At 40.7% G+C, this 26,974-nt stretch overlaps 1 protein-coding gene across 2 annotated transcripts in view; it reads left to right on the top strand.

Moving 5' to 3' along the window:
- Window positions 1–26,974, top strand: part of LOC141108237 (LIM/homeobox protein Lhx3) — a 195,282-nt gene that overhangs the window by 151,171 nt on the left and 17,137 nt on the right. The window contains exon 1 of one of the 2 annotated variants that reach the window (XM_073599644.1): window positions 17,188–17,850. The exons of the other annotated variant lie outside the window; for it this stretch is intronic. Coding sequence (XP_073455745.1) covers window positions 17,781–17,850 — 70 coding nt within the window. The 5' untranslated portion in view covers window positions 17,188–17,780. Of the gene's footprint in view, window positions 1–17,187; window positions 17,851–26,974 lie in introns of those variants that run through there. 2 annotated transcript variants of the gene reach the window in all.

Below are 26,974 nucleotides of genomic sequence, written 5' to 3'. Positions count from 1 at the left end.
TGGATATTAACATAAATTACTAAGGAAATTCCATTCTTTTATTTAAAACTCTGTACAACCTATTGATTACTGTAAAGTACCATGAGCTGTAGTTCCAGTAATATCAGTGGGGGTTCCCTAAGACCTGAAAACTATTTCAAAGGTTCCTCCATATTAAAAATGTTGAGAGAGGCTGGTCTAGAGCAGTGGTTCTCAAGTACCCGAACAGGCCATGTTTGCAGGTTTTCCTTCATCTTGCACAGGTGCCAGAAATTTGAGTTAAGGCTTGGTATTTTGGACAGCTATTTTATTTAAAGAGAAAAACCCAAAACATGGCCTGTTGGGGGTACGTGAGAACAGAGTTGAGAACCATTGCTCCTAGAGTTGATATTTTAACCAACATACTCTTGCCTACAAAAACTGCTTGACTTCATGTTCCATAGACGATATAATCATCCTCTAATCTAGCCAGCATCGCCCACATCATGCAGTCATCGTCCCATGTATGTGCGTACATTTAGCCTTTATTGTATGTGTCAGTTTGTCCTGCAGTACATTCAGTGCAAAGCTTTGGTTCTTATCTGATATTATTATGTAATCCGCTCAGAGCGAGAGGTAAAGGGATTATTCAGATTACATAGATGAATTATAACTATAATTATCTGGGGATTGGGTAGAAATTACAGGCTTCAGTCTGAAAGCTTCACCTCCTTCCTGTCCCAGGGTGCTAAAAGATGTATAGAAGCTGCCATGGTTGAATGCCTGAAAATGTTCGTTATGACTGTCATGTAAATGGTGTGGCTTTAATACCACAGTCACTGACTCAGAGAAGCCAGGAAACTAGATTTTTAGGATCAGACATTGCAGTCTACAGATTAGGGCTTGTTCATGCCATGTCATTTGAGCAGATCAACACAGCCTGAATGCAAGTGCACATAGAAAAAATGTTTTCTATGTGTCCTGTTCCCACCACAGTGTTGCATAAAAATGCAGCACAACTCATCACAGCATGTCGCAACACACAGACGTGCATGGACTTAAAATGATTACTTAATTAATAATTATCTCTAAACTAGTGAGGATTAAATCTGTCAAGGGTCAGTTCACCATGAATCTTGTTAAATTTTGGATGGATTTTAGTCTAATGTGCAAAGTACTATGAAAAAAGGCATTAGCTGGGAATTGAAATGGATACATGTACCAATGCAAACACATTTTATAAAATACTGTACAGTGGTGAGAGGGTCTGTTTATGCTGCTTTGAGGGGAACAATCATTTTACAGTGCCTTGAAAAAGTATTCATACCCCTTGAAATTTTCCACATTTTGTCCTGTTACAACCAAAAACGTAAATGTGTTTTATGTGATAGACCAACACAAAGTCAAACATAATTGTGAAGTGGAAGGAAATTGATAAATGGTTTTCAAATTTGTTTTATTTAAATAAATATCTGAAAAGTGTGGCGTGCATTTGTATTCAGCCTCCCTGAGTCAATACAAACCACCTTTTTGCTGCAATTACAGCTGCAAGTCATTTTGGGGATGTCTCTACCAGCTTTGCACATCTAGAGAGTGACATTTTTACCCATTCTTCTTTACAAAATAGCTCAAGCTCTGTCAGATTGGATAAAGAGCATCTGTGAACAGCAATTTTCAAGTCTTGCCAGAGATTCTCAATTAGATTTAGGTCTGGACTTTGACTGGGCCATTCTAACACATGAATATGCTTTGATCTAAACCATTCCATTGTAGCTCTGGCTGTATGTTTAGGGTCGTTGTCCTGCTGGAAGGGGAACTTCTGCCCCAGTCTCAAGTCTTTTGCAGATTCTGATGCCCCGTATACACGATCGGAAATTCGGCCAGCAAAAGACAGATGAGACCTTTTGGTCGGAAAATGCGACCGTGTGTATGCTCCATCAGACTTTTGCTGGCGGAATTCCAGCCAGCAAAAGATTGAGAGCATGTTCTCAATTTTTTGGTCGGAAAAAGTTCCGATCGGAAATTCCGATCGTCTGTAGCAATTCCGACGCGCAAAATTCCTATGCATGCTCGGAAGCATTGAACTTAATTTTCTTGGCTCGTCGTAGTGTTGTACGTCACCGCGTTCTTGGCGGTCGAAAGTTCAGCGAACTTTCGTGTGACTGTGTGTATGCAAGCCAAGTTTGCGCGGAATTCCGTCAGTAAAACCATCCAAGATTTTTCCGATGGAAATCCTGCTCGTGTGTGCGTGGCATAACAGGTTTTCTTCTAAGATTGCCCTGTGTTTGACTTCATCCATCTTTCCATCAACTCTGACCAGCTTTCCTGTCCCTGCTAAAGAAAAGCATCCCCACAACATGATGCTGCCACCACCATGTGTTCAGGGCGATGTGCAGTGTTAATTTTCCGCCATACACAACGTTTTGCTTTTTGGCCAAAAAGTTAAATTTTGGTCTTGCCTGACCAGAGCACCTTCTTCCACATGTTTGCTGTGTCCCCATCTGACTTCTCATAAACTGCAAACGGGACTTCTTATGGCTTTCTTGCAACAATGGCTTTCTTCTTGCCGCTCTTCCATAAAGGGCTGATTTGTGAAGTGCACGACTAATAGTTGTCCTGTGGACAGATTCTCCCACCTGAGCTGTGGATCTCTGCAGCTCCTCCAGAGTTACCATGGGCCTCTTGGCTGCTTCTCTGATTAATGATCTCCTTGCCCGGCCTGTCAGTTTAAGTGGTCGGCTATGCCTTAGTAGGTTTGCAGTTGTGCCATACACTTTACATTTTTGGATGATGGATTGAACAGTGCTCTGTGAGAGATTGGAAGCTTGGGATATTTTTTTTTATAACCTAACCATGCTTTAAACTTCTCCACAATTTTATCCCTGACCTGTCTGGTGTGTTCCTTGGCCTTCATGATGCTGTTTGTTCACTAAGGTTCTCTAACAAACCTCTGAGGGCTTCACAGAACAGCTGTATTTATACTGCAATTAAATTACACACAGGTGGATGCTATTTACTAATTAGGTGACTTCTGAAGGTAATTGGTTCCACTATTTTAGTTAGGGGTATCAGAGTAAAGGGGGCTGAATACAAATGCACGCCACACTTTTCAGATTTTTTATTTGTAAAAAATTTTGAAAACCATTTATCATGTTCCTTCCACTTCACAATTATGTGCCGTTTTGTGTTGGTATCACATAAAATACATTTAAGTTTTTGGTTGTAACATGACAAAATGTGGAAAATTTCAAGGGGTGTGAATACTTTTTCAAGGCACTGTAAATAGCATACTTGGAGGATGATGTATAAGGTGTTGCAGAACAGTGCAGTTTCGGTGAACAGTCTTTGCACAGCAATGCAGCCTAGAGCTGATGCATTTTATGACAGTGTACAAGTGAGCACCGCATACCAGTGCAATGTACTGGTGCTATGCGTAAACATGAATGAAGTCATTTTGTGCACTTCAAATAAAGTTTAAAAAAAAAAAAAAGAGTTGTGTTCCCTCGCAGCGGCTCACTGTAACCAAAAACTAATAGCTGCCCGCACGTTAAAACTGAGTATTTAGCATGTGAACAGTGTGAACGGGCCCCACCACAGATTACAACACAAGTTTAAGTTGCACGACTTGCAAATATATGTGGAGGCTGCACTGCCTCCTCAAGACCCCCCCCCCTCTGTTAAAGAAGAACTCCAGGATACCCACAAAAATCATCATTCAGTACACTGACCTGTATAAACCACTAAACCATTATTCATGTATTTAAAAACCTCACTGTTTTGTAGAAAAGTCTAATAGAATAATCATAATATCCCATCTTTAATTTGAAAAATAACAGCTTCTGCTGGGCCGAGGAAGAGGTCTAACGGCAGGATCAGGTCACATCCTCCCTCTCTCAGCAGTTATTACAAACAGAATAGTAGTTAATGTGGGAGGTACACTGAGCCTCCAAATGTTGCATGTGCACTCTTACACTTCTTCTACAACCATGCCGCCACACTACTCTGCGTACGACTATTAAGTAAAATTCTTGTAAATGTCCACCTGAATTGTATTTATTCAGTATATAGTTTAGTCCGATGTAGTAAAACATTTTCTTTTTTTTTTAAAGAAACAAAGTGCCTAGGCATGCTGGCTTTCATCACTATTCGAATATAGTCACAGGCCCATATTTAGCTAGTGATGTAAGCCAACATGCCCAGGCCCTTTTTTCTTTTCAGTTGCGGCTGAGGAGGGGTGGAGACTCCTGGCTTGTGAGTTACTTTAGGGGGAGATGAGTCTCCTGAGATGTCAATCTAAAGACACTGCCTCTGTGGGCAGTTCAGAGGGTCCGCCAACTACATTGAGCAGGGATGGAATTGAATCACCACTTACAGTGCGAAGAACTACACAAGACCGGTGGCCAGGGGAATACAACGCATAGCAGCCATAAGTCTTGCTAAATGGAAATTATAGGGAATTAACTTTATGATTTGAATAAAGGCACCATCTATTTCTCCAAAACTACAGACCGAAACATGATGGGCAGCATATTCTATGAAGGTATGAAATCATCACCGAAGGCAGGGAAAGAAGTACCTGCCTGCAATTTCACTTTAAGTGTGGTCCTAACTTTAATCTATAAGAGTATCCATATTGAAGGATATAAAGCAATTGATAAATGAAGGGCAGGCATGTCTGGAAGGAGCCCATTCCACCTTAATTTTGCAGAGACATAGCAGAGCACAATGGCATCTGACGGTATCTAATGTGTCCGCACCCCACATCCAGCGGGCTAAACAAAAATGGCAAATACCCCAATTTATAAATAGCTAACAGATTGTATAACCGTGTCAACTGGCAAGCAGCAGGATATTTTTAACCCCTTAGTGAGTAAGGGTAAAACAAATGTTAATGCCTAAGCACAGTTTTGCAACTTTGACATTTGTTGGTAAAACTGCATTTGATTGCAACTACTTTATATATCCACCTTTGTTTTTTTAGGACAAATTGGGCTTTTTTATGTGGAAATGATAACTGATATCTTCTGATTTTTTATTTATTATCAATGGAAAACTGTGCAAAATAGTAAAAATAAAAATTATTTTTTTTAGTTTTGCTGTATTTTTCTTGCTGTTACCAGAACCTGTAGTAGGGCCCAGAAACAATGGTGCACATTTTGCATTTTTTTTTCCTACCTAAAACATACTGACACTGATACAAATTTAAAATATTTTTTGTTTTAACCCTATTCAAAATATACTAACCCTGACCTATGACCCAACATTCGACCTTTGACCCCTACCTTGACCCTAATGCCTCGTCCATACTACTAGTTTTTTTTTTTTTTTTTTTTCGTTCAACCACATGAAAGAAACAAAAAAAGTCCCTAATAATAATAATAATATTATTATTATTAATAATAACAGCCCAAAAAGCTAGCAATCGGGACTAAATGCCCTAATATCACCTTATGCAGTTTGTCACCTTTCCCTATCCTTTCTCTACAACAGCTTCCAATTCAATGTCACTTTGGCTGCTCTCAGCCCCCCTTTTATAATTACCTGGATGAATCCACACATAATTTGCCGGGACTGCAAATCTCGATCCTGCAAGAGTCGCCTCAAACTCAGGGTAGAACATCCAAACCTCATTTCGACTCTAAATCTAAAGTATATAAAAAAAAAAAGTTCCTTTATGTCAAACATCACTAGGGACACTCACAAACAGGTCAGAAAAATAATCACATATCTGTAAAAAAAAAAGATATCCACATTTGTTGTGCAACCTATTATTCTGAGTGTTCCATCATTTTATGACAATAATTATTTTCTTCTAGGGGATTTCTAGACAGGAGCATAGCTCTTTCCTGTTCCATGTCGCTCTTACAAACGGCACTGACTTCCTGTGGAAGCACATCTTAACATTATTGCTCAATATCACAATAACAGTGACCCAGCATTGCAATGGTACAGTGCGCACAACATCCAGTAACAGGCTAAACAGTGGCTCCCCTCCAATCAGTTATTCTTTTTGTTGGTGACACAGGCATCAAGAAAAACTTCATAGAAGATCTAACCCTTCACCACTTTATGCAAAACTAAAAAAACTGATTCCACAAACCTGTATCTTGACCAACCTCTGTTGCTGCTGAAGTGGAGGTCAGGTATGTGGCTGAGCTAAAAAGCACCAGAATCTGATAGGAAGTCCCAAGTAAATTTATAGTTCTCAAGGCACCCATAGACATTATTATTATAATTATACAGGATTTATATAGCGCCAACAGTTTGTCCAGTGCTTTACAATGTGAGGGCAGACAGTACGGTTACAATACAATTTAATACCGAAGGAATCAGAGGGCCCTGCTCGTTCGAGCTTACAATCTACAAAGGAGGGTCAAGTGATACAAAAGGTAATAAGTGTCAGGGGTGGGCTGTTTAGAGTCCAGGATAACACCTAGCACCCTGGCATGTGGGAATGGGTTAATGGTTGTGCCATTGATCTTAGCAGAGAAGTCAGGGAAAGGGGCAGGTGGGGGAGGAAATATTATGAGCTTTGCTTTGGACAGGTTTAGTTTGATAAGTGGTGTGACATCCAGACTGATATGTTGGTTAGTAAATTAGACATGCATGGGGAGACAGATGTGAGCTGAGGGGGGTAGATTTGGGTGTCAGAAGCATAGAAATTATATTGGAAGCCATTGAAGGCTATCAGCTGATCCTGGGAGATAGATGTAGCTCAAGAATAGAAACGGTCCAAGAACAGAAACTTGGGGAACCCGTCAGAGAAAGGAAAAGGAGAGGAGGAAGTAGAATTGTAAGTGACACTGAAGGTGCGGTGGGATAGGTAGGATGAGAGCCAACAAAGAGCACAGTCGTGGAGTCCAAAAGAGTAAAGATTTTTGAGGAGGAGGGGGTGGTCCACTGTATCAAAGGCAGCCGAAAGGTCCAGAAGTAGGAGTACAGAATAGTATCCATTGGTTTTTGCTAATAGTAAATCGTTTGTGAGTTTTAGGAAAGCAGTTGCTGTGGAGTGTTAAGGGCGAAATCCAGACTGAAGGGGATCAAGAAGGCTATTCTTAATGAGGTGGTCACTCAGTTGGTTGTAGACCAGGTGTTCAAAGAGTTTGGAGGACAAGGAGAGGAAGGAGTTGGTGTGTGGATTGTTAAGATTGGTGGAGTCTAAGGAGGGCTTTTTAAATATGGGGTGATTACTGCATGTTTTAGAGATTTGGGAAAGGTGCCAGAAGAGAGGGAGAGATTGAAGATGTGGGTTACAAAGTGTAGGATAGAGTCAGAGGGTGACCGCAGTATTTGAGAGGGAACAGGGTCCAGGGGAAAGGTAGTTAGGTGGGCGTTAGAAATAAGTTTAGCAACCTGGTCTATAGTAGCAGCGTTGAATATTGGAAGTGTTGATTGTACCTGTGGACATGGGGTGTTACAGTGCCTTAAAAAGTAGGGATGCACCAATACCATTTTTTTAACACTGAGTACGAGTACAGATACTTTTTTTAAGTACTCGCCGATACCAATTACCAATACCCATCACCAATATACACTTATTGGGATTTTTTTGTACCAAAGACATGTAGCAGAATACATTTTGGCATAAAAGCCCAGTGATGATCAAATACCACCAAAAGAAAGCTCTATTTGTGTAAAAAAGAAAATGATATAAAATTATCTCAAAAAATAAAAAACCAAGTGCAAAAAAAAAGGAGAACTGGCCATGGGTGTGTGCGGATTTCTGCAGAGAACGGCATAGCCCAAAGTGAAAGGAAAGCCTTCAGTGAAGTTCTGAAGGTGACAGCCCCTATCTGTCAGGGACAATCAAAGGCTGGCATCAGATATGATCTGTTGCTCCAGAAAGCCCCTAGAAGAAGTGTGTTGTGATTGTACAACCTGTAATTATTCCATGCCTCTTGCCCCCCTGTGCACCCAGCCTAGCAAAGTTTGTGTGTGCAGAGCCTGCAGGACTCGCACAGCTGCAATGACAGGCAGCAATGGAAGTTTCTCCTGAAGAGTGCAGGGCAGAGAGGAGTGCATGTTCCTATCCTAACCCCCCAGTAATACAGTGATGGCTCAGGGGACATAGGCTGCACACAGCTGCAGACAGTTGGGTAAGAAGGTTATGTATGAGCAATGACCCCCACCACTGGGCACCCAACCCACACATGCAGCCAGCTCCCTCTGCAGCAGGGCTGTGCACCGCCTGCATATTCTTTCCACTCACCACACCAAACTGTAACCCTGGAGCCCACGGGACTCTGGTATCTCTCGGGCACCTCCCACAGGGTCTTATTCCATTTCTGCCGGTAGAATCCTGGGGGCGTGTTGGAGGCAATGGCTTATCCAGGGTATGGCACATAAGGCAAGTGCCATGGGTGCCATATGAAGTGGATGCTCGTGAGTGGCAGGACCCCCCCAACATTATCCTGTGCCCCCCCCAATTAAATGAAACTGACACTGGGAGCATTGGCATCCACAACTCAGGGCCGATAATGGGCAGAAATAAGGATTAGTTCACCACTTTCTGGTGCAGGCGGAGTGATCCACCGCACTGCGGCTCCCGACAATTAAATTGAAGTCCCGGCCCCTTCCAAATCAATACGCTGAGGCAGGCTAGGACTTTAATTTTATTGTCGGGAGCTGCAGTGCGGTGGATTACTTCGCCTGCACTTGAAAGTGATTGTGTCCCACACCGAGCGGTCCGTTGCCCAACTCGGTTCTCAAGCGGAAGGGACACAACCGGTCCCTGGCTTTCGGCTCACTCAGGAGAATGCTGCAAAAGGAGCACTGCACCCAGTTCCCGGGCCACAGGTAGGAGAAGTCGGCCGGACCGGGTGTGGAGGGAGACAGGTTTGCCACCTGTCTTGTTCTTGTTTCACTCTGCGATGTCTCCCTGCAGCACTGATAGCTTCCCTCTGTCCTCTCCCGTCAGCTGCTGCGAGAGAGAAGGGGAGGGGTTGCTATAATTCAGTTTGTGAATGAATGGTATGCTGCTCAGCACAGAGCACTTCCCATTCATTCTCTGTCCAGTGCAGCTGAGACTACAGAGAAAGGGACTGGGGAATCTCTGTCCTCAAACCCTTTCTCTGTCTCAAAAGTGAGAAATTAGGGGTCTGTTTAGAACCCTGAAATGTCACCAAAGCCCCCCAAAACAGGGCTAGACAGTGCAACCTATCAGTGCCACCTTTATCAGTGCAGCTCATCAGTGCCAGTGTCACCTATCAGACAGTGCCACCTATCAGTGCAGCTCATCCGTGCCACCTGTCAGTGGCAGTGTCACCTATTAGTGCCCATCAGTGCCCATTAGTGCAGCTCATCAGTGCCAATCAATAATTTGTTAATTGAAACATTAAAGAGCTTGACTTGTAGTTTTGTTGGCTGTTTTTTTTTTTTGTGTTAACGTTACCTGAAAGATGGGTTTCAAATGTTTTGACAGTTTCAGTGCTTGCCATAGGCGCCATTTTCACTAGATACATCTCTCATTGGAGGACATTGCTGCTGAAAACCCTGGCTCTCACGAACACTTGAACAGATGAAATTTCCTTGGTAGCTAAGAATGTGGTGGCCCCGCTCCTTAACAACCAATTATTGCCAGCATTCTTTTCTTTACATTTCCACTGTTGGCCGGGAAATCCCTCTGACAGCTGAAAGAACCGAGCCAGAAGCTATCGGTTTTGGGTATCGGAGCATTTGCACGAGTACCAATACTCGAGCAAATGCTTAGTATTGGTATCGATACTGATACCAGTGTCGGTATCGGTGCACCCCTATTGAAAAGTATTCATACCCCTTGAAATTTTCCATATGTTGTCATGTTACAACCAAAAACATAAATGTATTTTTTGGGGATTTTATGTGATAGACCAACACAAAGTGGCATATAATTGTGAAGTGGAAGGAGAATGATAAATGGTTTTCAAAATTTTTTACAAATAAATATGTGAAAAGTGTGGCGTGCATTTGTATTCAGCCCCCCTGAGTCAATACTTTGTAGAACCACCTTTCACTGCAATTACAGCTGCAAGTCTTTTTGGGGATGTCTCTACCATCTTTGCACATCTAGTGTGTAAAATTTTTGCTCATTCTTCTTTGCAAAATAGCTCAGGCGCTGTCAGATTGGATGGAGAGAATCTGTGAACAGCAATTTTCAAGTCTTGCCACATATTCTCAATTGGATTTAGGTCTGGACTGTGACTGGGCCATTCTAACACATGAATATGCTTTGATCTAACACATTCCATTGTAGCTCTGCCTGTATGTTTAGGGTTGTTGTCCTGCTGGAAGGTGAACCTCCGCCCCAGTCTCAAGTCTTTTGCAGACTCTTCAGGTTCTCCTCTAAGATTGCCCTGTATTTTGCTCCATCCATCTTCCCATCAACTTTGACCAGCTTCCCTGTCCCTGCTAAAGAAAAGTATCCCCAGGCATGCATATAATGCCCAGTTTGGAAATAATGGAATTACCCTGAAAATGAGTGATATTGAGTCTTTACTGAGGGAGGACACTTTGGACAAGGCCTTGTCTACAATCTACAAACAACTGTTTGGTGAGAGGGGAGATCACCTTGCAAATTGTAGGGCGGTGTGGGGTGAGGTGATCCCCCAGATGGACGGGGATGACTGGGATGATGTACGGGACATTAATTTTACTAGATTGGTTTCTGCTAGAGACCAACTCATTCAATTCAAATTCCTTCATCGCATATATCTTACTCCAGCTAGATTAGCTGGAATGTTCCCTACCCGGTCACCTAGTTACTGGTGGTGCAGCTCCCTCGCTGCTGATTTCATGCATATTTTCTGGAATTGCTCGAACATTCAAGCATTTTGGAAGGGCGTTACAGAATGTATAGCAGAAGTAACAGCCATTCCTATACAGCCCACAATAGAGGTGTGCCTTTTGGGGTTGGTGGACAATCTAGCCCCAAAGAGAGTGACTCGTACTTTGCTAACGATCCTAATCTATTACGCTAGAAAAATAATAGTGTTGTCGTGGAAAAAGCCTAATCCTCCATCTGTATCAGCGTGGAAGGGTGTGGTGAATAGGGCTGCACCTTTATATAAGGCTACATACATTAGCAGGGGCATACCACAAAAATTTGATAAAGTGTGGGGCAGTTGGATGAATAGTGAAACTACGGTGGCGGATTGAGTGGTACCTAACGGAATATGCTTTTAGTGGGTTTTAACATGTATGTAACTATCTGAAATATCCTAAAGTTTTCATTGACTGATATTGTGAAAAGGTGGCCCAATTACTATTATCTTATTTTTTATTTTTACTGAACTGAGGTCTGGAGGAAGGAGGAGTGAGCCAATGCTGAAGAACTGTAAATAGTTTATTTTGTGTGTGGCCCAATGGGTCTTGTATGTACTTGTTATGGTATGTTAAAAAAAAGCAATAAATAAAACTTTTCAAAAAAAAGAAAAGTATCCCCACAACATGATGCTGTCACCACCATGTTTCATGGTGGGGGATGGTGTGTTCAGGGTGATGTGCAGTGTTAGTTTTCTGCCACACATAGCGTTTGCTGTGTCCCCCACATGGCTTCTCGCAAACTGCAAACTGGACTTCTTATGGCTTTCTTTCAGCAATGGCTTTCTTCTTGTCACTCTTCCATAAAGGCCAGATTTGCGGAGTGCGTGACTAATAGTTGTCCTGTGGACAGATTCTCCTTGGCTGCTTCTCTGGTTAATGCTCTCCTTGCCCAGCCTGTCAGTTTAGGTGGATGGCCATCTTTTGGTAGGTTTGCAGTTGTGCCATACGCTTTCCATTTTTCGGATGATGGATTGAACAGTGCTTCGTGTCAGTCTGTATTCAGTTTAAGGTGGATGAAGACCGCAGTAATATAGATGAAGGTTTACCAGGTTTTACATACCTGATCCTCCACACCCTCCCCCCGGTAGCAGGTCCTCTACCCCCCTGGTAGTGGACTTACCCTGGGATCCTTGCATCCAATGCAGGGCTATGGGGTATGCCGATACTTCCCAGTTTTGCTTTACCCGAGAAAATAAAAGCAATCAAAGTTTGTTTTTTGATAGCTGATGGCTGGCTATGTTCGTTAGTATCTCACATGAAATAATATTTGAATCAATACCTTCAGGCTATATCTGTTGGTGGAGAACTCGGGCAAAATTGCACACATTCCTGACCCACAGAGAATCACACTGCACTTAATCAGACACGTGGGGGTGCCTTTAGTACTTAATGGAAATGTGTCCCGGTACAGCACATTTTTAAAAAGGGTCGGAGACTTATTTCCTCATGTTTCTGCAGGTAGTGCTACCCATTGAAATGAATGGGCTGCCTACAACAGAATGCATAATGTGAACCTAACCTCAGACTAACTACAGACACAAGGCAGGATTTGTAAAAACCATTCAGGCCCCATTTTCACATGACAGCATAAGGTAGCCCATTCACTTGAATGAGCTACCCCTTGGGTGACAAACCCACCAAAATAGCACCTTTTATTGGCAGTGAGCCTTATGCAATTTTGCGTTGCGTGTTTTTTGAGCAACAAAACACACAACCACTACCCACAGTTGGGGTACCATTAAAGTTGTAGGAAACTCCTGAATATTATTTTTACCTACAGGTAAGCTTATAATAAAGCTTACCTGTAGGTAAAATTAATATCTTCTAAACGTACACCGTTTAGGAGATGTTTTAGTGAGTAGCAGCCAGTGACGTCATCGGCACATGCACTCTGAAGGAACGTCATACCCTCGTGCCGTTCCTTCAGAGCTGTGTGCCGTGGCCAAGACTCCGGTGCACAAGCGCAGGAGTGACGTCTTTGCAGCTCAGCCATTCATGCGACCGCAGCATGCGAACTCGGATGGAAGGCGGGGTGAAGTTGGAAGCCTCTGTAGCGGTGACAGCATGCCGATGGAGAGCTTCGTTTCAAGGTAAGTCTTATATAATGTGCTAGTATGTGATGCATATTAGCACATTATGGCTTTACCTGGCAGGGAGAAAGATTTTTTTCTGGTAAGTTTACTACTGCTTTAAGAAATAATGGCACTGCAAGCTCAATGCGCATTTTAGCGCATTTTTCATGCATTTCCAAGGAACGCCTGCAAAAACATGCATTCCTGGAACACTAAAGTGTGAATGCAGCTTTAGTTTTGCTTGTTTGCCTTAGGAAATATTTTTTTTTACACAGCTGATTTACTTAACAGACAGCAATATTGATCTGTACAGCTGGGAGCTTCTGTCATACAATATTCTTTTGTCCGTTTAACTTTGTGATGTAATGTTTGCGCAAACTATACATCCAAGTGAAGATGTGATATGATGTTAAAGCACCTGGAAAAAAAAGACCTTCATAGGATTGTTTACAAGTCTGCTCAGCATTGTCTAAAGCCAGCTATACATCTTACAGTCATATTGTATGATAATTTGCATGTTCTCCCTGTGCTTGTGTGAGGGTTTCCTCCGGGTACACCGGTTTCCTCCCACATTCCAAAGACATGCTGGTACATAATTTGGATCCTATATTGGACCTAGTATGTGTATGTATGAATGTGAGTTAGGGACCTTAGATTGTAAGCTCCTTGAGTATATGTACCTGAAATAAATAAATAAATACATTTCTGTACAATTTTCTTCAGACTAAACCGTGTAATGTATCTCAGTGATACACTGCATTATCTTCAGACAGGCCCTGGCATTGTATAGTTGCCAAGTTGCCAGTAGAGATTGTACAAGCCAATTGCACAGTGTATGGTCAATGTTATGGGCAGCTTAACCCAATGGATCCATTTAAAGGTGACACTCTCACAATTTAACCCCTTTCTGACCAGCTGCCGCAGTTATACTGCGGCAGGTTGGCTCCCCTGGGTGAACCAACGTAACTGTACGTCGATTTGCCTTTTGACCACTAGCGATCCGGCGGTTGCGATCGCTCCACACAGAGACAGAATGGAGATCTGTCAAATTAAACAGATCTCTGTGCTGTCAGGGGTGAGGAGAGCGATCTGTTGTTCATACTAAGTATGAACAATAATCGGTCTCTTCACCCAGTAATCAGTGCATTTTTATAGAACTGATCGCTGTATAAATGCCAATGGTCCCAAAAATGTGTCAAAAGTGTCCGATCTGTCCGCCATGTCGCAGTCCCGATAAAAATCGCTGATCACCGCCATTACTAGTAAAAAAAATAATAATAATGCCATAAATCTTTCCCCTATTTTGTAAATACTATAACTTTTGTGCAAACCAATCAATATATGCTTATTGCGATTTGTATTACCAAACATATGTAGAAGAATACATATCAGCCTAAACTGAGGAAAAAATTTGCTTTTTTAAAAAAAAAATTGGGATATTTATTATAGCAAAAAGTACAAAATATTGTGTTTTTTCAGAATTGACGCTATTTTTTTGTTTATAGCGCAAAAAATAAAAACCGCAGAGATGATCAAATACCACCAAAAGAAAGCTTTATTTGTGGGAAACAAGGGACCTCAATTTTGTTTGGGTACAACGTCGCACGACCGCACAAGTTTCAGTCAAAGCGACACAGTGCCGCATCACAAAAAATGGCCTGGTCCATGAGCAGACAAATCTTCTGGGGCTGAAGTGGTTAAAGTCCCACAGTGCTAAAGAAGATGATAGGCTGAAGAATAAGAAGTTATAGAGAATGCTCTCAGGTTGGTAGATTGACACTGACTACTGTGCCCCCAAGCAGCTGGTGGCTTTCCATTCCAGCAGGCAAGGGGTTAACCTGCTGCCTCCCTCCAACATCTCCCAATAACAATAGCTGTGAATTTATTGTCAGTTAGAGCGCTCCCCTCCTGGAGAACAGAATGGCTCAGGGCTCCAGATGCTGCAGCAATTGTCACTGTATACTGGATGCCATTGTCTATAGGATGACACCTCACAAATAAATGATGAGTGTCAGTATGCACTGCTCCTGTGTCACATGGTACCTGAGCCACCCACAAACCACCTGCTGCCACCAGCCTAGTCTAAGAACTGCTGGAGGGCTGGTGACTTCAGTGTCACCGAATAATGCACTGACACCCAGGTCTATATACTCTGCTGACATGGCTGAATTCATTATTACTGTACAATAGCCAATTCTTTTATTCATGTGCAGTAGATAGCACCAATGCATTCCACAGTGCTGTACTGGGAGCACTGAACCGTTCACTTTAGTCTATGTGCCAGAGGAGCTTACACTCTAATGTTCCCATCAGTCACACTTTTATTTCACATTTATAGAGAGCTGATATTTCTGCAGTTATGCACCAGAAAACAATGAATCATTTACATTGTCTATGTGCCAGAGGAGCTTACACTCTAATGTTCCCACCAGTCACACTTTTATTTCACATTTATAGAGAGCTGATATTTCTGCAGTGCTGTGTGCCAAAAAACACCAATCATTTACACGAGTCTACACTCTAATGTCCCTCCCTAGTTATTATTATCATTATACTTGGGTACAGTTCTGACATTTTTTTGCAGTGAAGTATAGAGGACAATAAAGCATTCATATCCGTTCCTGCACCAGAGGAGCTTACACTCTAATGTCCCACCACAGTCACACAATTGTATTATTACATCAAACGTTTATCTCTGACGTATTCCGTGGTGCTTTAAAGAGAACACTGCCATTTACTTCAGTCGCTGTACCACAGGAGCTTACACTCTAATGTCCCCATCACAGTCGTCCATTATACATACAGTATTTCGATCTGACATATGCTGTAGTGCTGTACAGAAAAAACGGAGCCCACCTGTGCTTTCCACCAATAACATTCTTGGCGCAGTGCTATAACCATTTCAACTATTACAACACGGTGCAATAATGTGAGAGTATTCCATGTGTTGTGTATATTATATTTTCTATAGCCATAGTGTTCATTTGTATAGAAACATGGGGACTGAGACTGTAGAGGTCACTTCCACTTCTTGCACTCCTGTTTCATTTTTCCCCAAAATCAGCAGCTGGAAATTAGTATATTTGGTGTATTTTAATGAAATCTGTAACCCAAAAGCAGAAGGCGACATGGACTTGGAAGCTGTATATAAACTTCAGTCAATGACCCCAATCCACTGACATGAATGGAGCTACATTGTGTTACTGCAAGTGTGTGCAGGGCAGACACACAGCACACAACATATACTACACAATGTACACAATACACTCCACAATGGATCCCAAGTGCTGTATAATTTATTACCAATGGCTGCATTCAGGAGGAAAAAATAACAATAACAACGACAAGAACAACAACAACAATAATCATAATATTATTATTCGTATTATTAGTATTATTAATAATAATACTAATAATAAATAGTCGTAATATTGATAATAATAATAAATAATAATAATATATTAATAGTAATGGTAACTATATTATAATAATAATATTATTATTACTGCTCCTAATATTATCATTATCCGTAGGCACAGGCTATACAAACAGGACATTCAGGACCTAATGACAATAAAATGATAAATGACAAGTAAAGTTTAGGAATGACAGTCTTGTTGCTGCAAGGCTATTTGTTTTTTAATCTGTATTATTATTATTATTATTATTATTATTATTATTATTATAAATAAATGTTGTCCTGGTGCAGCCTATAAGCCTGGGCTTCTCCGGGACTTTACGTTTTGCTGGGACTTGTAGTTCTTCTGCAACCAGGAACCACAAGAGGAGCAATCCTTCCCAATAATACAGCAAGATAGGAGACACCGATCAACCATCCGAACTGCAATGATCACTGTCAATATATTCCAACAGGAGCTATCACTTAGTAATATTAATATTTATTATATTTATAATAACTATATTACTATATATATAATAATTATATATCTTTTTTTCTGTATAGTGGATGAATAATTACTAGATAGATAGATAGATAGATAGATAGATAGATAGATAGATAGATAGTCTTACATTGTGCGAACAGGTTGCCAGTAATGTATGCGGCGGTGGGGCAGATATTTGGGGCATCACTCACTCACACAATGTCAGGCTAGTCAGGGGGGGTAGAGGGGCACACAATGCCCTCCTGTGTTCTCTGCTCCCTAGAGTCCTGCCAGGGAGGGTGACATTAGCATGGAGACAATGCTGTGACGCCGGGTCCCCTCTGCCTATTGTGAGAAGAGAAAGGCAGACACGTGTATGGGTATGTAGTGTCATGGGGGGGGGGGGGGGGGGGGCAGCGTCTTTGCAGAGACCTCCAGCAGCTTTCTTATGCTAAGCAGGCAGTGGAGGCAAGTCCAGGTCACCTGACAGCAGCCCCTCTCCTCATCCTCTCCTACACTGAGCTCTGCCTGCTGGGTGACCACATCCTCCTCATCTGCTCCTGCCAAGGGGATCAGTCAGGCTGCTCATCCCTCCCCAGGAAATGTCCCATTACTGCTTCTTTCAGGTCCCCCTGTCATCAGTGCCACCTTGCTGCAGGTATCAGTGAACTCACCGGTTCCTCTTCCAGATCCAGCAGCTGAACAAGTACCTACCTCATCCCAACTACACCAGGAGCCAACTTACCACCAGCTCCACCTGCAACTGACCACCTGCCATCCATCTCCAGCAGGGAGCTGACAAGTGACATTACTGTGCTGTGCCAGGAAGCCCAGTGCTCATCTCATCCTCCCAGCAAGAACCCACCTACCTGACCTATCCACAGGACACCCAATTCACCATCTCCCATCATCCGCCCCCAACTAATAATCAGCACCTGAGTGCAATCAGAGGAGACCAGGACCCCCCTTCCCTACTCTTTGGGGGGGCAGAAGGGCACCTAGTGATCTTCATGGCAGGAAGGTGCCAGTAGTGAGCCCATCTGTGATAACACCCAGGAGGGTCACCATGCTGCTGGAGAGGGTCCGGAGCAATTCCCAGAGTTCCTCTGAGCTGTGCCGCTACCCAGGCGGAGGAGGTAAGGTCACTTCACTGTCCCCAATGGGCCAACGGGGACACCTGCCAGGCACGGAGTGCAGGACCCCTTCCATGGCCCTTGGCAGGACCCAGGGGGGTGCATGAAATATAATACTAAACTCAAGTGCAATGAATGCACCAATAATTCATTGATTAAATAGATTACATACAATAGACAATAACCCGTAAATATAATGTAATATTCGTTACAAAGTATCATTTCGTTTCATTTCGTCACAATCATAAAGTCCTCGGATCACAATGCTCAGAATTCCCAAATATTTCTAATTTCTGGACGCTTTCCGTTGTATTGTTATTTGACAACAAACACCCGATCACATACCTCGTTTGTTTTCCTTTTTTTACGTCAAAGTGCTCATTACACCCGGAGTACCATTGTACATCCCATGAGTCTGTATGTGTATGCTGTAATCATACGATCGGCAGATCTCATCATCGGGTGATTGGTGGGCGATGGTGTGATTTATTGTGCGATTTTATAAAGTAAGATACAAGCAAAGAATTCAGACCAGCTCTGGATTTCTTAAATAAAGAAGAAATCGTCATGTTACGATTCAAGAAAGGCATGCGTAATTCTAACAACTCAAATAATTAAGTATTAAAAAGAAAATAAACGAATTAAAATAAATCATAGACCCCCCCCCCTTTTTAACCTGAACGAACATGACTTTTTTTCGATGTATTCTTGGACCGATAACTGGATGGTCTATGAGAACAAGTCGATGTATGATATGAGCAGACACACAGGCGCGATATAGACGCTGCGATCGCCGGATTCATGCTTTATACACGCTTTATGGGGAAGGCGTCTGCTGAACTTTAGTTTTATGGTTTGTTACAATTGTTAACGAATTTTACACACAAGCTGATCACATGAAAATGGAATATTTTTTTCTCCTGCATTTTTAATGGGCTGCATTGTGTGAGTCGGCTGTGCGGGACAGATGTACAGCGAGTCCCAAAGCCTTCCTGGCATAGCTGGCATGTCACATAATAAAGCCCAACACAGCTCCTGCATCAGTAACTAAGGATAACACATTTCCACAACACGGAGCTCTTACCCACTGCTCCAATTGTCACCAGTAACAACCCCATTTTACATGTGCCCACCTACCGGTCCTAAATATGTCTGCTAACGAATTCACCAGATTCTTGTGGTTATGAAAAATGGTGGAATTGTAAGATAGAGAAAGAGAGAGAGGAATAAAAAGAGGAAAAGAGAAAGAAGGAAGAGAGAGAAGGAAAGAGAGAGAAGGAAGAGAGAGAGAAAGAGAGAGATAGATTATATATATCTATATATATATATAGAGATATAGATAGATAGATAGATAGATAGATAGATAGATAGATAGATAGATAGATATAGATATAGATATCTATCTATCTATCTATCTATCTATCTATCTATCTATCTATCTATCTATCTATATATATATATATATGTGTGTGTGTGTGTGTGTGTGTGTGTGTGTGTGTAAACCTTTGCTCGAAGGAGACCTAACACATTAAACAGAGGATATATCTCATTTGATAGAGCCCCCCCCCCCCACACACACACACACTTTCTTGTCATATCAATACATCATTTCTATACATTTTTGGTTCCTCTGATTTTCACATTAAGGGATATATCTTTTGCTTTCTTTCAATGTGACATTTACATTTCCAAAGTGATTTTGTCACCTTGGAAAAGACAATTGCAACCCTGGGACTGATTTCAGTGAAGAAATGGATAATGAGCACTTAGCTTAGAAAATTAAGCAAATCTGTGCTCATTTCAATCCAATCGATTGCTATTAATTTATCTTGCCCAAGCTTAAATATACTAAGTGAATAAGGTGAAGAACAAAATGAAAAAAAATATGTAACATGAGCTCCTGACCTATCAATTTGCATCCAGTTTGGCAGACCCTTGTATTAACTAGTTTTGGTAGATTTTTTAAGGAAATTGTGCAACCAGATTGTATAGTGATGAGATTAAGTTTAACATCTAGATTATAGATCTGTATCTGTCTTTTTCTAATTTTATTAGATAGATGGCAGCCAGAAATATGTTTTTTTTACTTTGAATAATTTGTTGCAGAAAACTGATACAGACAAGGAAAATGGCTGTGTGTGTCCCACATATCCAGGTGTGATTCATTGGATGGTGTGTGGGGCTGGGACAACAGTGTGCAGATAAGTGAGTACATTTCATCTAGAGAATGGAGCTGTGTATTGTAATGACTATAGGAGGAGTGCAGTGAGTGCAAGTTATATGTAGATTTCTGTTCTTGTTGATATTGTTAGTAGTCTATTAATAGTTGTATGTTAGCATCACTTTATTACATTTATTACTGTCTAGTTATATATTTTTTATTTTCCAAGGAACATTGTCCCTTTAAGGAACCTAATGCCAACCACACTGCCCCTTCATCTATATAATTAAATATTTCATTCTGGCCTTCAGCCACCAATCAGATTCACAGCTGCACTGGAAAATGACAGTTGGAAAATGAAAGTTTAAATCTGATTAGATATTGTGACTCAGCAAATAATAATTGTTTCTTCAATTGGACAGAGGAATGGATTTACTATGGAAGTTCACTAAGCAAAATGAATGTTCACTTTGAAAAAGCAAATTATAGTAAATAAGGCAAACTTGTGTTCAGTTTGATTACCCAATGAGGGATAAAAGACAGGTAAAAAGCACAACGTTTGCTAATGCATAATTGTTTGATTGAAGGGAACACAGATTCATCTTATTTACTAAGCTCAGTGAACATTCACTTTGCTGGGTGAACGGCCTATATTCCTTAGTAAATCAAACCTAGAGGCTCTGCTGCTGACAGCTGACAATATATATATATATATATATATATATATATATATATATATATATATATATATGCCACTATGTTGCCCAATTATTATGCAGAAAATAAATGCCAATGTCGTGTTTATTTCTGCCCCTTTTCCTATTCCACCTTAGGCACAGGCCCATGAGTATAGGGAAAACAATACCCTAGATGTGTCTGCTTTGTTTGTAGCACCTTGGTCCAATATGCAGAGTTCATTTGTTTCGCAGTAGGAATGTTGCTGCTGTGAGATCTCAGTACTATCGGTGTAAGAACAGCACAATGCCCTATCACTGTCTGTAGATTGGTAACCCTAAGGAAAGGTTAGGTTATTGTTACATGTGGGTAAATCTGGCCACACATGCAAGAATTTTATTTAAAGAATCTCCTTATGATCTACCAACACCTATGTAGTGTAGAAGCCTGCCTGGTTGAATACAGATTGCACAAATTGTATGCACTTTTTACATAAATGTTAGTAAATCTAAATGAGTTTGTAAAATGTGTGGCCAGTTTAAAGGACCATGTGTCAGTTAAAGTGGAACTAAACTCACCGCTTTAAAGTGGTGTTCCGGCCGAAATTATACTTTATAAATAAAAATACCCCTATAATACACAAGCTTAATGTATTCTAGTAAAGTTAGTCTGTAAACTAAGGTCTGTTTTGTTAGTTTATAGCAGTAGTTTGTTATTTTATAAACTTACAGCAGGCCGTGGCCATCTTAAGTCTGGGCATCTGAAGCCAGACTGCATTTCTTCCTAGATCTCATCCTTGCAGATCTCGCACACGCTCAGTGCAGCACAAGCAGTGTAATAGGTTTCAGGTCAGGTTTCCATAGCAATGGCAGTTTCAGAGGAAGTTGCCGCTCCTTCCCAGAAGGCATTGCAAACAGGTAATGAAGCGATGGGCCGCGGCCAGGGAGGAGGAAGTGAAAAATGAATACAGCAGATATACAGTAAGTTCTGAGAAAAAAAATAAAAAAATATCCAATTTGTTTACAGTACACAGTTTAGTGAGGGATGCTGGAGAGTTGTAAAAGTGGGTGGAACTCCACTTTAACTGTCTCCCAAAACTGTTACATTCTAGGCCTGCATTGAATTATTACTGCTACAGTTACTAGTGTGCCCATGTTAGCCCTCAGCCAAACTGTCAAGTCATCAAATGGCTGGTGTTATAACTGATCACATGTTCAGCACCATGGAAACTACAAATCAAACAGAGGCCAAGATGGCAGCTTCCTTGGCTGTAAAAGATAGGAGGGTCTAGTTCTGCTTTAAGTCCCAGGATCATGGCTCGGAGTGGCCTACACCATTCACATTAATCATGTATGGTCCAGTTATGGCCTTCACTTTAGGGACTATATGGATGAGGTGAGAGGCTGGGAGGATATTTTTATAGACTTTGAACAATGTCTTTATGTCACACTTCATTAGGAGACAATTATTGTATTATTAGGTAATGCAAATTGGTGACGTGTGCAGCAAAATCACTGAGCTGTACAGTAGACTGAAACAATGTAGAAATCCCTTTTACCTTCATGCAGACATTGCCAAGTAACCAGCAGTAGAAAATCGGTGGCTTTGTGGTCTTTTGTTTTAACCTCTGACTGTGACTGTATTGTGGAACGCTGATGAAAGTCAGGAGTTATTATTATTATTATTTAAGGTACTTATATAGCGCCGTCAATTTACACAGCGCTTTACATATACATCCTTCTGTGTCTGGGCAGTGAATGCAGATAATTATTCAGAATGGCAGCACCCAGGGCCTGTTTAGTATTTAAACTCTAAAATGAATCTGCATACTGACACCTGTCATATCTAATGAGTTAACTGCTGCAGGTCCAAGTGTTCTTTTGTTCCCAAAGATTTACACCATGGGGGGGGATTGTCAGGCCATTGATGCTGTACTCCATAAACTTAAGCTGGCCATACACCATTAGTATTGCATTTGAATTTTTTTATTTGTTTTTAGAACACTAGATAGTGGAGTCAAATCAAGGATCTTTTTTTCTAATTTCTTCTTGGAACAAATGAAATTCTAACCATGAATATGATTTCTGGAAGGATCGTACATATTTTAATGCGCATGTGCTAGGCACAAAAGAAACCTATTTGATATGACTGGGATTCCATTCAAGTAGCAGGTCTGGATGAATTTTTAAGGGCTTTTGAGGAAGCTTAGTTCCCTCAATCATGGTGAGATAGAATGCTCTGACAAAAGGTTTTTCAGAATCTCAAACAAAAATTCAGATGAAATTCTACTGATGTATGGCCAGCTTTAGTATACCCAGGACCTCCTTGTCATAGAGCAGACCTCACCTATCTCAAAGCAAAGTGTCATTGCTCCCCCTACAGGATGCTGGTAAAGGTGAGCTGCTGAGCTGTGCACCATCTAGTCCCGTACCTTCCCAGCATCCTCTGCTCCAACACACCTCACCGCACAGACTTATGGTGGCCATACATGGCTACAAAATTATTCAAAAAAACTTTGATACACTCGATCATTCGACTTTAGAATTGTTAGTGGGCTAATTTCTCCAAATGTAACGTTTTATGGCAAATAATTGAACCGTCATGTTGTATTCTTGTAGCATAAACAATTGATTTTCTAAATCTTGGTAGTGAAATAGAATGAAAACAGTTATAAAAAACCTACAGCGCATGCGCATGTTAAAACCTGACCCAGGAAGTACAAGCAACAAAAAGAAAGTTCTTTCTTTTATTATTATTATTATTATTATTATTAAGGTACTTATATAGAGCTGTCAATTTACGCAGCGCTTTTACATATACATTGTACATTCACATCGGTCCCTACCCTCAAGGAGCTTACAATCTAAGGTCTCTAACTCACATTCATATATTTTAAATACAGTTGGTGAGTGGGAAGGTCTCCCAAAGGTCAAAAAACCTTTACATCATTTCCACCAATCGATGAAAAATGTACCATTTATGTTGTTAGCGATCGATAATATGTCGACAATTGGAGGAAATATTTTGATACAATGATGGCGTTATCGCATGCACGTTCAGATCTTTATCAAATACGACCATTTTTTTGAACGATATTCTAACCATATATGGCCAACTTTATTCTATCAGCATCAAAGTAATCACACCTGTTGCCTACCACACACATTACAATCTAATAGTACAATCTTCTTTAGATCTAACCACAGGTATATAATACAAAGAACTACTTGATAGGATTCAAATTGTGGGATAGTTTGGTAGGTTGTCATATTACATAGTTTTGTGAGATCTAAAGTTGATTGTACAGAGATTGTGCAGTCAGATTGTAATATGTATGGTGAGCCTTATAATCAGAATTATTAATGGGATAGTTATTTGGGAGTTGATGACATCATGACAAAAATTAAAGGCATCCTGCCAAAAAATAAATAAAAAATGGGCACTACTATTGCTGACATTTTCAGATGCAAGTCCCAAGGTGGAATCACTCACTGAGTGAGATTTACTAAAACTGGAGAGTGCAAAATCTGGTGAAGCTGTGGATAATAACCAATCAGCTCTAGTTTTTTTCTCAAAGCTTAATTGAACAAGCTGAAGCCGTAAACTGATTGGTCACCATGCACAGCTGCACCAGATTCTGAGTGCTCCAGTTTTAGTAAATCTTCCCCACTAAGCTTACATGCAGTGTCAGGATACCTGATAGGGACATACTGGTTTTCCAGGTCAGCAACTCACCAAGTAGTGATCAATGCAATATGATAACTGAGATAATGATGATGGTCCTGGAACTCACATTTTCAGAAACAAGTCAGCAATAGTTGAGTAAGTTCTGATAATTTCCATGCTCTCCTCGTCAACCTGCTGTTTTGTGTTAATGAGGCTGATTTACCAAAGGAGTTGAGAATCTTCATTCATAAACTGAATATTTAAAAAATAATAAATATTTATTTTAGTTATTTAATCATGTGAAAGGCAAATACCAGTTTATCTTTTTCCTCAAGACTGGCTATTCAAACGGAAAGCAACTCCTTTAGTAAATTAAAGCATATCTAAACCCAAAATAATAATATATTGCAGTCCTTAGGTGTGTTGCATTTGTTTTCTTTTTTTTTTAAGGTTTTTATTTTTTTATTTATTTTCACCAGGAGATCTGACCAGTAGTACACTTTCTAGGGTGTCTCCACTCTGGGTGAACGAACAATGGAGCCACCTTGGACAGCAGCATTGTCAACCTGTGGAGAGGGTAGTGTTCAATGGACTTTACATAAGTTGCTTACAAAACCTAACTCCAGCTAACACCTTTTTGTAATTAAAGAAACGTTTTTTTTTCTATTTTGGGATAAAGGTTTTACATAAGTGATAAGCTGACCATTGTAAGCATCCCTGACAATGTTTTGTCTTGACCCTCTAACTGCTGCTTTGTCTGGACAGCTTGGTCTGCTAAAGGAAATTGAAAAACCAACAGATTTGCTGGTCACATCACCAGGTGAATATAATGGGGGGAAAGAAAATCTAAAATAGAAAACTAATGCAGCCATCACATTTAAGTATTGGTGAGCTGAAATATATTAGATGTTTGTTTTGGGGTTTTGATACACTTAACCCCATTGGTTGTTTGTAATTGAAACAAAGTTCCTCACAAGGACTTTAGGGGCAACAATGTTTGCTGACCGTTAGTTATTACATAGTCTGTGATTTTTTAAAGGGTCACTCCACCCAAATCTGGCATGTAAAGGTGATATATGCTGGATCTCTGGACTGTGGTGGTGTGATATCTACATTTCATTGTCTACACTCTACTCTAAACACTTGCTGAGTTTTACAATGCATTTAGATAGGATACACAGATAGGAAGGCAAAAAAAGTATATATAATAGACAGATAAACAGGTAAAGTATATCTAATAGATAAAGTGTGAGTGTGTGCATACATATAATATATATATATACACACACACACATAGAAATCCCACTGGAGATTAACCCTTTAATAGACACGCATTTAAATGACTATCTATGAGCTGTCATTAACCCTTTCATTGAGCCCATGGAGGGGTGAATTGAACCCCCTCCTCCTCTCTCATTAATCTCCGGCCGCCTCATTTTATGGCATTAGTGTCGCACGACTCCTTCAAAGTGGCCGATCAATAAGGCGTAAAATTATTATTAAAGGCTAAAAGTTGGATATAACGGTGAAACATCTCACACCTTTCACCGCAATGTGTTTCATATACTGGCAGGATATAGGCAAATGGGACATTGATTTTAAATTCATCTGCAGCATACAGGCCAGCACTAGACTTGATTTCCCAGGACGCCGCTTTACTCCTCGGATCCGTGTCAATAACATTTATCAGAGGTCTGACTTTCCTGACGGCTTATCGAGCCGCCTGCAACTACCAAGGTAAACTGTTATTCCAGCAACAGCTCATCCCAGCCTGAGGGGAAATACACACAATGCCCAAATATCTCTTCCCCATTGTTCCAAGTAGTATCAGTTTGGTATTTGTAAAATGCCGCAAAAAAAAAAAAAAAAAGATGGGTGTTGTAATTATAATGGCAAAAATAATAGTTGTTGTCGAAGAGAGTGCGAGAGAGTAAAATAGAGCAAGGGAGAGAGAGAAAGAGAAAGAGAGAGAGAGAGAGAGAGAGAGAGAGAGAGAGAGAGAGAGAGAGAGAGAGAGAGAATGGGAGAAAGAGAGAAGGAAAGAAAGGAAGAAACAAAGAAAGGAACAGAGAGAGGGGGAAAGAAAGAGAGAACAGGAAAAAAAGAAAGAGAGGGAGAGAAGGAAAGGAAAGAAAGAAAGAAAGAAAGAAAGAAAGAAAGAAAGAAAGAAAGAAAGAAAGAAAGAAAGAAAGAAAGAAAGAAAAAGAGAGGGAGAGAAGTAAAGAAAAAGATGTCAGTTTATTAAGCAGTGATAAATTATCACCGCTCAAGAGAGAGGAGAGGAGAGGAGAGGAGAGAGAAAAAGAGAGAGAGAGTACATCCTCTTGTGATACACCAGACCCCCCAACTAATTTCTTGTCATATCAATAAATAATTTCTTTACATTTGGTTCAGCTGATTTTCACATTTTAAGTTAAATATCCTCTACTTTCTTTCAATATGACAGTTTTAAAATGAATTTGTTGCCTTGGAAATGAGAACTGGTACTGAATTTTAGCTTAGAAAATAAAGTAACCCTTTGTTCACCTCAATCCAATCTATTGCTAACAAAAAAATCCGCTTTCCATTTCCCATTCTCAAACTTTATTGAACACAGTGGAGTTGATTTACTAAAACTGGAGAATG

This window comes from Aquarana catesbeiana, linkage group LG09 (assembly GCF_042186555.1).
Source record: "Aquarana catesbeiana isolate 2022-GZ linkage group LG09, ASM4218655v1, whole genome shotgun sequence".
Lineage (NCBI taxonomy): Eukaryota > Metazoa > Chordata > Amphibia > Anura > Ranidae > Aquarana > Aquarana catesbeiana.
The sequence above is the reverse complement of the archived record's forward strand: the minus strand, read 5'-3'. Positions and strand labels throughout refer to the sequence as shown.